Here is a 15,252-nt window from a genome sequence, read left to right as displayed (position 1 = left end):
TTCAGTGTGTATGTACCATAGTTCTTTACTTTCTGGCTGCCCTGCAGCTGATGGGGTGGGGCAGCCGGCGGGGCAGCCGGCGGATCATCCGGTATGGGATCATCCTCGTGACCACGCCCCTCGTCATGCAATGATGTGATCTGCATCATTTTCTCACATGGACCCCCCTGCCCACATTCTGAGAGGCTTGCCTCCCTTTCCGGGGGACCGGAAGGGGGACTCGATTTTTTGTATGAGGCTTGCTTAAGTTTACCCATACTTGCCTGCTTGTTGGCTGCTCTCTCTGGGAGAGGGCAGCCAGCTCAGTGAGGCAGCGGAGTGGGGCCACCGCCAGGAGTGATAAAGGGGCAGGGAGGGGCGGAGCCACACCAGGGAGACTTTCTTATGGGTGTGGCCAGAGCGATTGCATTAATTAGCCATGGCCCGACATGTAAAGCCGTATTTCAGGCATTGCACTGCATTGGGCGGGGCTAAAATGTGGCAATTGGCATAATTTGATCCACAGACCACCCGCCGAGGGGTTCGCTGGAGTCAGACATCTATCCCGGAGGATTGGCCCCCTTTCTGGGGGCGGGAAGGGGCCATGATTTCCGGGACCCTGCCATTCTGGGAGGATAGGCAACCCTGAGTTTACCCAACTTTTAAATCACCGGTTGGCCCACCAAATTTGACCCCCGCTGAACCTATTATTTTGCTGCATCAAAAAAACTGCAGTTGTTGCTGCATCTTGCCGAGGAAATTGGAGGGGAGGGGGGAGGGGGGGGGGTGACATTTTAAAAAGTTGACATAACATTTCTTTATAAATATCTGATAAGGTACAGTCAATAAATATTTTTATTAGAGCACGTGACACTGGGAGTTTGAAGGACAAAGGTGAAATGAGATTGCATTTTTAATGCGTTATTTTGCAAAATGTTCCACAAAATTCAGAAAGCATGCAGATGTTTTGAAGTTACAAATATAAACAAAGATATGGATCAGAGCAGATTTGCACACTGTATATAGTTATACATTTGTTAAACCTGTGTAACAACACAGGAGTTACCTGAGACATGTCACAACTTGTTCTGAATAAGTAAGGAAACTATTCCATTGCTGCTAATTAAGAATGCATCTAAAGGGATTCAACGAGTCTAGCCTGTTTAGGTTGTAAATGGGCTTTGTTTCCATGCAAACACCTCTCATGAAAGCTCTTTCCCAATGTCAGGCGAGAAATACAATGGGGGATTCTGGGAAAGCCATGTTGGACAACCAGCATTATCTCTCACAATGCTGTCAGCACCTCCTAGGAAGTGAAAGCTATAGAGGACGACTTCTGTTCTCTGTAAACTGGAAGACCGCAGAGTGTGCACCTGACAGATAACAGGGGTGACTGCTATGACAGATACGGAGTTTCCTGAAAAGTGTTGATGAATCAGACTTCTGAGAGACATAGATACTCATAGCAGTTCAATATTATACATTTTCTATAATCACCTTCAACATACAGGCTAAGGAAATGAATATATAAGTAATATGAAAAAATGCAAAACACCCTATACCAGGGGTTCCCAATCTTTTTTGAATCACGGCACCCAAGAGTATCAGAATTTTTACACGGCACCCTAGGCCCCAAAAAAAAGAATTCGATTGGGTTTAAATGCGATTCTTAGGGTCAGTTATGTGGTAAAGGGCAGGATTTGCTTCTGTATGTACACATTTTATGATTGGTAGCTACCAGCACTGGATTTGCTCATAAATAACTTACCATTAATAATTTGAGTTGGTCCTGGACCACCAACCCAGGGCACCCCTTCATGTGTCCCAAGGCACCCCAGGGAGCCACGGCACACAGTTTGGGAACCACTGCCCTATACATTTTTATGCTTTAAAGATGATAGCATAGCAAAACAGATCTACTGTTTGTCATCATACCCCTTCCCCCTACCATGCAATGCCTGTTTTTACGACACTGTATGGTAGTCTGAACCACATTGATGCCATCATGCCACTGCCAGCTCACCATTATGGCCTCCATTCTTCCTATGTGCTGACCGGGCTATACAAGGAGATTTATGCTGGGTACACACCATGACGACAAGGGTCCGATCCCATCAATCTAGATCCAATTCCGACCGATTAGATGTAGATTGTGTGGTGATTGGGCCCTTTTCTGTCCTGTTCTGATCTGATTCCGATCGAATGCGCGGCCCCGCGAGTCGGTCGGTCATTATTCAGATATGGAAACGACCATACACCTGGGTGCGGGTCGCCATCGGATCGGAACCTGCTAACGGTGCACATCGTGAGCAGGTCAGACGAGACACTGATGACCCGCTCACGATGTGCATCGTGAGCGGGTCGTCCTGGTGTGTACCCCGCATTCGATGTGAGAGGGGCTCGTCCAAACGGCAGTCTAAATTGCAGTGTACAAGTAATGCTGTCCAGCATTTGTGGCCTATTTACAGAATCAGACAGTATTTAACCCACCGAGTCCCATAATAAAAATAAATGCCTACTTTGCCTCAATGAGAGAAGCCGGGAGAGAAAATGCAGATGAACAGAGATGGGGGGCAGGGCCATGTTAGTCACAGATCAAGCCCCACCCCTTGAGGGGACATCACTGTGATTGGTGCACATAGGACATAGGGGCGCAGCAGATTCCGTTGCGTTTTACAAATGTTGACAACACTGAAGGAACAAACTGGGTAAAACAGACAGACATAGAGGTTGGAGCAGGGGCGGATTGGGGACTAAAAGTGGCCCTGGAAAATTTCTGGAAGTGGCCTCATGTGGGCGGCAACAAATCAATAATGGCCGCACTCATGCATACATACACCTGGTTCCTGTAGTGTTGAGAGATTCCCGGATCAGTAGCACACCCCTAGGCCCGCCCAAACCCCTCCCCTTGACCTGTCCAAGCCCCTCCCCTTGACCCGCCCCATCATTTTTTTTAACCTTTGCTTCAATTCCATTCTTGATTTTGCACACTGTAATGCCAGTTACATGTTACATCACACACTGTAATGCCCATTACACGTTACACCATACACCACAGTGACCATTACTCGTTATGATGCCAGGACTTTTTTCTAAAGGAGGGTCAACAAGGACAGTGCGCGCCAAAAAAATTCAATGTAATGCCGATTACACATCACACACCCATTACATAGTATACCATATGCCGGGAGCAGTAATTAAATAATGACCAGGATATAGCGGGTGACTGAGAAAGACGCAGATAGTGGGTCACTGGGGAAGCTGGAGGTGACAGAAATAGCAGGTGACTGGGGAAGCTGGCGTGACTGAGATAGCGGGTGACTGGGGAAGCTGGGGTGTAGCAGATAGCGGGTGACTGGGGAAGCTGGGGTGACTCAGATAGCAGATGACTGCCTGGGGAAGCTGGGGTGACTGGAGAGGCTATGGTGACAGGGAGATAGCGGGGAACAGGGGAAGCTGGGGTGACAGGGTCAGGAGATAGCAGGTATATTTGTATATATATGTATATCACCCCCCTGCACCATCATCACCCCCCCCTGCACTTCATCATCACCTCCCCCTGCAGCATCACCCCGAGCAGGGCCGGTGCTAGGGTGTTTTTGCGCCTCCCTGCAAACTATAAATTTGGGACACTTCTGGGCCTGCTGCTGGGAATGTGTTTTATACTATATATATACCAGGGGCAGAGAGGCAGAGAAAGAGAGAGAGAGACCAGGGGCAGAGAGGCAGAGAAAGAGAGAGAGACCAGGGGCAGAGAGGCAGAGAAAGAGACCAGGGGCAGAGAGGCAGAGAAAGAGACCAGGGGCAGAGAGAGAGACCAGGGGCAGAGAGGCAGAGAAAGAGAGAGACCAGGGGCAGAGAGGCAGAGAAAGAGAGAGACCAGGGGCAGAGAGGCAGAGAAAGAGAGACCAGGGGCAGAGAGGCAGAGAAAGAGAGAGACCAGGGGCAGAGAGGCAGAGAAAGAGAGAGACCAGGGGGAGAGAGGCAGAGAAAGAGAGAGACCAGGGGCAGAGAGGCAGAGAAAGAGAGAGACCAGGGGCAGAGAGGCAGAGAAAGAGAGAGACCAGGGGCAGAGAGGCAGAGAAAGAGAGAGACCAGGGGAAGAGAGGCAGAGAAAGAGAGACCAGGGGCAGAGAGGCAGAGAAAGAGACCAGGGGCAGAGAGGCAGAGAAAGAGACCAGGGGCAGAGAGACAGAGAAAGAGAGAGAGACCAGGGGCAGATAGGCAGAGAAAGAGAGAGAGACCAGGGGCAGAGAGGCAGAGAAAGAGAGACCAGGGGCAGAGAGGCAGAGAAAGAGAGAGAGACCAGGGGCAGAGAGGCAGAGAAAGAGAGAGAGACCAGGGGCAGAGAGAGAGAGAGACCAGGGGCAGAGAGGCAGAGAAAGAGACCAGGGGCAGAGAGGCAGAGAAAGAGAGAGAGACCAGGGGCAGAGAGAGAGAGAGACCAGGGGCAGAGAGGCAGAGAAAGAGACCATGGGCAGAGAGAGAGAGACCAGGGGCAGAGAAAGAGAGATACCAGGGGCAGAGAGGCAGAGAAAGAGAGAGAGACCAGGGGCAGAGAGGCAGAGAAAGAGACCAGGCACAGAGAGGCAAAGAATGAGAGAGAGAGAGACCAGGGACAGAGAGGCAGAGAAAGAGAGAGAGACCAGGGGAAGAGAGGTAGAGAAAGAGAGAGAGACCAGGAGCAGAGAGAGAGAGAGAGAGAGAGAGACCAGGGGCAGAGAGGCAGAGAAAGAGACCAGGGGCAGAGAGGCAGAGAAGGAGAGAGAGAGAGACCAGGGGCAGAGAGGCAGAGAAAGAGACCAGGCGCAGAGAGGCAAAGAATGAGAGAGAGAGAGACCAGGGACAGAGAGGCAGAGAAAGAGAGAGAGACCAGGGGAAGAGAGGTAGAGAAAGAGAGAGAGACCAGGAGCAGAGAGAGAGAGAGAGAGAGAGACCAGGGGCAGAGAGGCAGAGAAAGAGACCAGGGGCAGAGAGGCAGAGAAGGAGAGAGAGAGAGACCAGGGGCAGAGAGGCAGAGAAAGAGACCAGGGGCAGAGAGGCAGAGAAGGAGAGAGAGAGACCAGGGGCAGAGAGGCAGAGAAAGAGACCAGGGGCAGAGAGGCAGAGAAGGAGAGAGAGAGAGACCAGGGGCAGAGAGAGAAAGAGACCAGGGGCAGAGAGGCAGAGAGAGAGACCAGGTGCAGAGAGTCAGAGAAAGAGAGAGAGACCAGGGGCAGAGAGGCAGAGAAAGAGAGAGAGACCAGGGACAGAGAGAAATAGAGAGAGAGTCGAGACCAGGGGCAGAGAGCAAGGCAGACATGGGGAGAGAAAGGGGGGCATGTTCCCAGGTCACTAGTGGGTGTCAGGGCAAACAGAGGTGACTGGGCGATATTGGTGGAAAGAGGAATCAGAGGGTGACAAAGGAGGCAGTGGGTAACTGCTATGAGGTGGGTGCATCCAGAAACATTCATACATTTTCTTACCAGGGTCAGTGAGTGAGGGAGACATATGGGAGAGAGAGGGGGACATATTCCCCAGTCACTATGTTCTGCTCACCTGCTCCTGTGATGACCAGTGTCCCCGAGTGTTGTACAGCTGGTCAGCAAATGGTGGTAATGTTACAGGTGCCTCACTGCTTCTTCTCCACGCCCATAACATCAAGCGTCAGTCTGGACACACACTTGTCAGCATACAGGCAGCGGGAGTCACTGGAGAAAGAAACTGGTGAGGTGATACAATAGAGGAGACCTAAGGACAGGTAAAAGTGTGACAGAAGGCAGAGGGAGACAGGGAGCAGGATGTACCAACCACTTGCGGTACATCCCACCATCGATTGTGCCAATACTTTTCGCATAGACACTAACATATCCGATTTGTAATGCAAAGGACAGCTCTCCCAAAAAGAGATGCCCGTGGAGATGCACTCTGGTGCCTGGACTTCCAGGTCTGTGATCCGGGAGTCCCTCTACCAATGCTCCCAGTGTTGCGGAAAGAAGCCGATGTGCCTCTACAGGGTAATGCCATGTATAGCTGGCATTACCACTGCATTAGGCTACTGGTGGTAGGGCTTTATTAAATTTAAAAATAGGGTAAAATCCCTGAAAATGATGTCAGCAGAGGCTTCAGCGGTACCAGGGCTGCTACCGTAGCAGCATCCATTACATGTGCGTGGGTGGGGGGGGGGGGGTTAGCGGAGCTGGGAGTTTAGCACAGGGACTGGGCAAAATGGGGATTAAGCTAGGGCTTATTTTCGGGGTAGGGCTTATTTTGGACCATTGTCCAGAAATAAGGGTAGGGCTTATTATTGGGGTAGGTCTTATTATCAGGGAAACAGGGTACATACATACACCCTGCCGCTCTCATACATACATACTCCCTGCCGCTCTCATACATACATACATACACCCTGCTCATACATACCTACATACACCCTGCCACTCTCATACATACCTATATACACCCTGCTACTCTCATACATACATACATACACCATGCCGCTCTCATACATACATACATACATACATACACCCTGCCGCTCTCATACATACATACACCCTGCCGCTCTCATACATACATACACCCTGCCGCTCTCATACATACATACATACATCCTGCCGCTCTCATACATACATACATACATCCTGCCGCTCTCATACATACATACATCCTGCCGCTCTCATACATACATACACCCTGCCGCTCTCATACATACATACACCCTGCCGCTCTCATACATACATACACCCTGCCACTCTCATACATACATACACCCTGCCGCTCTCATACATACATACATACACCCTGCCGCTCTCATACATACATACACCCTGCCACTCTCATACATACATACATACACCCTGCCGCTCTCATACATACATACACCCTGCCGCTCTCATACATACATACACCCTGCCACTCTCATACATACATACATACACCCTGCCGCTCTCATACATACATACACCCTGCCACTCTCATACATACATACACCCTGCCGCTCTCATACATACATACATACATACATACACCCTGCCGCTCTCATACATACATACACCCTGCCACTCTCATACATACATACATACACCCTGCCGCTCTCATACATACATACATACACCCTGCCGCTCTCATACATACATACATACATACATACACCCTGCCGCTCTCATACATACATACACCCTGCCACTCTCATACATACATACACCCTGCCACTCTCATACATACATACACCCTGCCGCTCTCATTCATACATACATACATACATACACCCTGACGCTCTCATACATACATACACCCTGCCGCTCTCATACATACATACATACATACACCCTGCCGCTCTCATACATACATACACCCTGCCACTCTCATACATACATACACCCTGCCGCTCTCATTCATACATACATACATACATACACCCTGCCGCTCTCATACATACATACACCCTGCCGCTCTCATACATACATACACCCTGCCGCTCTCATACATACATGCACCCTGCCGCTCTCATACATACATACATACATACATACACCCTGCCGCTCTCATACATACATTCACCCTGCCGCTCATACATACATACACCCTGCCGCTCTCATACATACATACACCCTGACGCTCTCATACATACATACACCCTGCCGCTCTCATACATACATACATACACCCTGCCGCTCTCATACATACATACACCATGCCGCTCTCATACATACATACACCCTGCCGCTCTCATACATAGATACACCCTGACGCTCTCATACATACATACACCCTGACGCTCTCATACATACATACACCCTGCCGCTCTCATACATACATACACCCTGCCCAGGGGCGGATTGGGGACTAAAAGTGGCCCTGGAAAATTTCTGGAAGTGGCCTCATGTGGGCGGCAACAAATCAATAATGGCCGCACTCATGCATACATACACCTGGTTCCTGTAGTGTTGAGAGATTCCCGGATCAGTAGCACACCCCTAGGCCCGCCCCAACCCCTCCCCTTGACCTGTCCAAGCCCCTCCCCTTGACCCGCCCCATCATTTTTTTTAACCTTTGCTTCAATTCCATTCTTGATTTTGCACACTGTAATGCCAGTTACATGTTACATCACACACTGTAATGCCCATTACACGTTACACCATACACCACAGTGACCATTACTCGTTATGATGCCAGGACTTTTTTCTAAAGGAGGGTCAACAAGGACAGTGCGCGCCAAAAAAATTCAATGTAATGCCGATTACACATCACACACCCATTACATAGTATACCATATGCCGGGAGCAGTAATTAAATAATGACCAGGATATAGCGGGTGACTGAGAAAGACGCAGATAGTGGGTCACTGGGGAAGCTGGAGGTGACAGAAATAGCAGGTGACTGGGGAAGCTGGCGTGACTGAGATAGCGGGTGACTGGGGAAGCTGGGGTGTAGCAGATAGCGGGTGACTGGGGAAGCTGGGGTGACTCAGATAGCAGATGACTGCCTGGGGAAGCTGGGGTGACTGGAGAGGCTATGGTGACAGGGAGATAGCGGGGAACAGGGGAAGCTGGGGTGACAGGGTCAGGAGATAGCAGGTATATTTGTATATATATGTATATCACCCCCCTGCACCATCATCACCCCCCCCTGCACTTCATCATCACCTCCCCCTGCAGCATCACCCCGAGCAGGGCCGGTGCTAGGGTGTTTTTGCGCCTCCCTGCAAACTATAAATTTGGGACACTTCTGGGCCTGCTGCTGGGAATGTGTTTTATACTATATATATACCAGGGGCAGAGAGGCAGAGAAAGAGAGAGAGAGACCAGGGGCAGAGAGGCAGAGAAAGAGAGAGAGACCAGGGGCAGAGAGGCAGAGAAAGAGACCAGGGGCAGAGAGGCAGAGAAAGAGACCAGGGGCAGAGAGAGAGACCAGGGGCAGAGAGGCAGAGAAAGAGAGAGACCAGGGGCAGAGAGGCAGAGAAAGAGAGAGACCAGGGGCAGAGAGGCAGAGAAAGAGAGACCAGGGGCAGAGAGGCAGAGAAAGAGAGAGACCAGGGGCAGAGAGGCAGAGAAAGAGAGAGACCAGGGGGAGAGAGGCAGAGAAAGAGAGAGACCAGGGGCAGAGAGGCAGAGAAAGAGAGAGACCAGGGGCAGAGAGGCAGAGAAAGAGAGAGACCAGGGGCAGAGAGGCAGAGAAAGAGAGAGACCAGGGGAAGAGAGGCAGAGAAAGAGAGACCAGGGGCAGAGAGGCAGAGAAAGAGACCAGGGGCAGAGAGGCAGAGAAAGAGACCAGGGGCAGAGAGACAGAGAAAGAGAGAGAGACCAGGGGCAGATAGGCAGAGAAAGAGAGAGAGACCAGGGGCAGAGAGGCAGAGAAAGAGAGACCAGGGGCAGAGAGGCAGAGAAAGAGAGAGAGACCAGGGGCAGAGAGGCAGAGAAAGAGAGAGAGACCAGGGGCAGAGAGAGAGAGAGACCAGGGGCAGAGAGGCAGAGAAAGAGACCAGGGGCAGAGAGGCAGAGAAAGAGAGAGAGACCAGGGGCAGAGAGAGAGAGAGACCAGGGGCAGAGAGGCAGAGAAAGAGACCATGGGCAGAGAGAGAGAGACCAGGGGCAGAGAAAGAGAGATACCAGGGGCAGAGAGGCAGAGAAAGAGAGAGAGACCAGGGGCAGAGAGGCAGAGAAAGAGACCAGGCACAGAGAGGCAAAGAATGAGAGAGAGAGAGACCAGGGACAGAGAGGCAGAGAAAGAGAGAGAGACCAGGGGAAGAGAGGTAGAGAAAGAGAGAGAGACCAGGAGCAGAGAGAGAGAGAGAGAGAGAGACCAGGGGCAGAGAGGCAGAGAAAGAGACCAGGGGCAGAGAGGCAGAGAAGGAGAGAGAGAGAGACCAGGGGCAGAGAGGCAGAGAAAGAGACCAGGCGCAGAGAGGCAAAGAATGAGAGAGAGAGAGACCAGGGACAGAGAGGCAGAGAAAGAGAGAGAGACCAGGGGAAGAGAGGTAGAGAAAGAGAGAGAGACCAGGAGCAGAGAGAGAGAGAGAGAGAGAGAGAGACCAGGGGCAGAGAGGCAGAGAAAGAGACCAGGGGCAGAGAGGCAGAGAAGGAGAGAGAGAGAGACCAGGGGCAGAGAGGCAGAGAAAGAGACCAGGGGCAGAGAGGCAGAGAAGGAGAGAGAGAGACCAGGGGCAGAGAGGCAGAGAAAGAGACCAGGGGCAGAGAGGCAGAGAAGGAGAGAGAGAGAGACCAGGGGCAGAGAGAGAAAGAGACCAGGGGCAGAGAGGCAGAGAGAGAGACCAGGTGCAGAGAGTCAGAGAAAGAGAGAGAGACCAGGGGCAGAGAGGCAGAGAGAGAGACCAGGTGCAGAGAGTCAGAGAAAGAGAGAGAGACCAGGGGCAGAGAGAGAGAGAGACCAGGGGCAGAGAGGCAGAGAAAGAGACCATGGGCAGAGAGAGAGAGACCAGGGGCAGAGAAAGAGAGATACCAGGGGCAGAGAGGCAGAGAAAGAGAGAGAGACCAGGGGCAGAGAGGCAGAGAAAGAGACCAGGCACAGAGAGGCAAAGAATGAGAGAGAGAGAGACCAGGGACAGAGAGGCAGAGAAAGAGAGAGAGACCAGGGGAAGAGAGGTAGAGAAAGAGAGAGAGACCAGGAGCAGAGAGAGAGAGAGAGAGAGAGAGAGAGACCAGGGGCAGAGAGGCAGAGAAAGAGACCAGGGGCAGAGAGGCAGAGAAGGAGAGAGAGAGAGACCAGGGGCAGAGAGGCAGAGAAAGAGACCAGGCGCAGAGAGGCAAAGAATGAGAGAGAGAGAGACCAGGGACAGAGAGGCAGAGAAAGAGAGAGAGACCAGGGGAAGAGAGGTAGAGAAAGAGAGAGAGACCAGGAGCAGAGAGAGAGAGAGAGAGAGAGACCAGGGGCAGAGAGGCAGAGAAAGAGACCAGGGGCAGAGAGGCAGAGAAGGAGAGAGAGAGAGACCAGGGGCAGAGAGGCAGAGAAAGAGACCAGGGGCAGAGAGGCAGAGAAGGAGAGAGAGAGACCAGGGGCAGAGAGGCAGAGAAAGAGACCAGGGGCAGAGAGGCAGAGAAGGAGAGAGAGAGAGACCAGGGGCAGAGAGAGAAAGAGACCAGGGGCAGAGAGGCAGAGAGAGAGACCAGGTGCAGAGAGTCAGAGAAAGAGAGAGAGACCAGGGGCAGAGAGGCAGAGAAAGAGAGAGAGACCAGGGACAGAGAGAAATAGAGAGAGAGTCGAGACCAGGGGCAGAGAGCAAGGCAGACATGGGGAGAGAAAGGGGGGCATGTTCCCAGGTCACTAGTGGGTGTCAGGGCAAACAGAGGTGACTGGGCGATATTGGTGGAAAGAGGAATCAGAGGGTGACAAAGGAGGCAGTGGGTAACTGCTATGAGGTGGGTGCATCCAGAAACATTCATACATTTTCTTACCAGGGTCAGTGAGTGAGGGAGACATATGGGAGAGAGAGGGGGACATATTCCCCAGTCACTATGTTCTGCTCACCTGCTCCTGTGATGACCAGTGTCCCCGAGTGTTGTACAGCTGGTCAGCAAATGGTGGTAATGTTACAGGTGCCTCACTGCTTCTTCTCCACGCCCATAACATCAAGCGTCAGTCTGGACACACACTTGTCAGCATACAGGCAGCGGGAGTCACTGGAGAAAGAAACTGGTGAGGTGATACAATAGAGGAGACCTAAGGACAGGTAAAAGTGTGACAGAAGGCAGAGGGAGACAGGGAGCAGGATGTACCAACCACTTGCGGTACATCCCACCATCGATTGTGCCAATACTTTTCGCATAGACACTAACATATCCGATTTGTAATGCAAAGGACAGCTCTCCCAAAAAGAGATGCCCGTGGAGATGCACTCTGGTGCCTGGACTTCCAGGTCTGTGATCCGGGAGTCCCTCTACCAATGCTCCCAGTGTTGCGGAAAGAAGCCGATGTGCCTCTACAGGGTAATGCCATGTATAGCTGGCATTACCACTGCATTAGGCTACTGGTGGTAGGGCTTTATTAAATTTAAAAATAGGGTAAAATCCCTGAAAATGATGTCAGCAGAGGCTTCAGCGGTACCAGGGCTGCTACCGTAGCAGCATCCATTACATGTGCGTGGGTGGGGGGGGGGGGGTTAGCGGAGCTGGGAGTTTAGCACAGGGACTGGGCAAAATGGGGATTAAGCTAGGGCTTATTTTCGGGGTAGGGCTTATTTTGGACCATTGTCCAGAAATAAGGGTAGGGCTTATTATTGGGGTAGGTCTTATTATCAGGGAAACAGGGTACATACATACACCCTGCCGCTCTCATACATACATACTCCCTGCCGCTCTCATACATACATACATACACCCTGCTCATACATACCTACATACACCCTGCCACTCTCATACATACCTATATACACCCTGCTACTCTCATACATACATACATACACCATGCCGCTCTCATACATACATACATACATACATACACCCTGCCGCTCTCATACATACATACACCCTGCCGCTCTCATACATACATACACCCTGCCGCTCTCATACATACATACATACATCCTGCCGCTCTCATACATACATACATACATCCTGCCGCTCTCATACATACATACATCCTGCCGCTCTCATACATACATACACCCTGCCGCTCTCATACATACATACACCCTGCCGCTCTCATACATACATACACCCTGCCACTCTCATACATACATACACCCTGCCGCTCTCATACATACATACATACACCCTGCCGCTCTCATACATACATACACCCTGCCACTCTCATACATACATACATACACCCTGCCGCTCTCATACATACATACACCCTGCCGCTCTCATACATACATACACCCTGCCACTCTCATACATACATACATACACCCTGCCGCTCTCATACATACATACACCCTGCCACTCTCATACATACATACACCCTGCCGCTCTCATACATACATACATACATACATACATACACCCTGCCGCTCTCATACATACATACACCCTGCCACTCTCATACATACATACATACACCCTGCCGCTCTCATACATACATACATACACCCTGCCGCTCTCATACATACATACATACATACATACACCCTGCCGCTCTCATACATACATACACCCTGCCACTCTCATACATACATACACCCTGCCACTCTCATACATACATACACCCTGCCGCTCTCATTCATACATACATACATACATACACCCTGCCGCTCTCATACATACATACACCCTGCCGCTCTCATACATACATACACCCTGCCGCTCTCATACATACATGCACCCTGCCGCTCTCATACATACATACATACATACATACACCCTGCCGCTCTCATACATACATTCACCCTGCCGCTCATACATACATACACCCTGCCGCTCTCATACATACATACACCCTGACGCTCTCATACATACATACACCCTGCCGCTCTCATACATACATACATACACCCTGCCGCTCTCATACATACATACATACACCCTGCCGCTCTCATACATACATACACCATGCCGCTCTCATACATACATACACCCTGCCGCTCTCATACATAGATACACCCTGACGCTCTCATACATACATACACCCTGACGCTCTCATACATACATACACCCTGCCGCTCTCATACATACATACACCCTGCCGCTCTCATACATACATTCACCCTGCCGCTCATACATACATACACCCTGCCGCTCTCATACATACATACACCCTGACGCTCTCAAACATACATACACCCTGCCGCTCTCATACATACATACATACATACACCCTGCCGCTCTCATACATACATACATACATACACCCTGCCGCTCTCATACATACATACACCATGCCGCTCTCATACATACATACACCCTGCCGCTCTCATACATAGATACACCCTGACGCTCTCATACATACATACACCCTGACGCTCTCATACATACATACACCCTGCCGCTCTCATACATACATACACCCTGCCGCTCTCATACATACATACATACACCCTGCCGCTCTCATACATACATACATACATACATACACCCTGCCGCTCTCATACATACATACATACATACACCATGCCACTCTCATACATACATACACCCTGCCACTCTCATACATGCATACACCCTGCCGCTCTCATACATACATACATACACCCTGCCGCTCTCATACATACATACACCCTGACGCTCTCATACATACATACACCCTGCCGCTCTCATACACACATACACCCTGCCGCTCTCATACATAGATACACCCTGACACTCTCATACATACATCTTCACTCTAAGCGGCATACATTCCACTAGTGGCGGCCTCCTGTACACAGCCCCCTTAACCAAATTACACACAGGACATTATACACAGCCCCCCTCCCCTAAATTACACACAGGACATTATACACAGCCCCCCTCAACCAAATTACACACAGGACATTATACACAGCCCCCCTCAACCAAATTACACACAGGACATTATACACAGCCCCCCTCAACCAAATTACACACAGGACATTATACACAGCCCCCCTCAACCAAATTACACACAGGACATTATACACAGCCCCCCCTCCCTAAGTTACACAAAGAACATTATACACAGCACCCCTCAACCAAATTACACACAGGACATTATACACAGCCCCCCTCCCTAAGTTACACACAGGACATTATACACAGCCCCCCTCAACCAAATTGCACACAGAACATTATACACAGCCCCCCCCCCCCCCTCAACCAAATTACACACAGGATATTATACACAGGCCCCCCTCCCCTAAGTTACAAACAGGACATTATAAACAGCCTCCCCCCCTCAACCAAATTACACCCAGTACATTACACACAGCCCCTGCATCAATATTACACCCAATATGCACTCACCCAACGATCTGTTTTGTAGTGTCTGTGACTGCTTCTGTTAGGGGAGGTAGCATAGAGCACGTAGAGGAGCTGCTGCAGGACCAGGAAGAGCAGGGCTGGATACACGCAGCACACAGTGTGGTGGGCGGGGCCAGCCTCAGGGAACTGCTCAGTGCTGCCCCTGCTGCCTGCAACTTTAAATTCGGCCTCAGGAGCATCGGCCTCCCGGGAAAGTTCCCGGTAATTATAATGGCCAATCCGCCCCTGACCCTGCCGCTCTCATACATACATTCACCCTGCCGCTCATACATACATACACCCTGCCGCTCTCATACATACATACACCCTGACGCTCTCATACATACATACACCCTGCCGCTCTCATACATACATACATACATACATACACCCTGCCGCTCTCATACATACATACATACAT

At 50.8% G+C, this 15,252-nt stretch overlaps 1 protein-coding gene across 1 annotated transcript in view; it reads right to left on the bottom strand.

Moving 5' to 3' along the window:
• Positions 1–14,953, bottom strand: part of CPEB2 (cytoplasmic polyadenylation element binding protein 2) — a 130,534-nt gene extending 115,581 nt beyond the window's left edge. Inside the window, exons 1-3 of the mRNA XM_083158341.1 lie at positions 14,835–14,953; positions 11,446–11,597; positions 5,518–5,669 (exon numbers count right to left, since the gene is read on the bottom strand). Coding sequence (XP_083014467.1) covers positions 5,518–5,619 — 102 coding nt within the window. The 5' untranslated portion in view covers positions 5,620–5,669; positions 11,446–11,597; positions 14,835–14,953. The remainder of the gene's footprint in view (positions 1–5,517; positions 5,670–11,445; positions 11,598–14,834) is intronic.
• Between the last annotated feature and the right edge of the window lie 299 nt (positions 14,954–15,252).

This window comes from Crinia signifera, chromosome 1, assembly GCF_055691185.1.
Source record: "Crinia signifera chromosome 1, ASM5569118v1, whole genome shotgun sequence".
NCBI lineage: Eukaryota > Metazoa > Chordata > Amphibia > Anura > Myobatrachidae > Crinia > Crinia signifera.
Note: the sequence above shows the minus strand (reverse complement) of the source record. Positions and strands in the feature narration are given on the sequence as shown.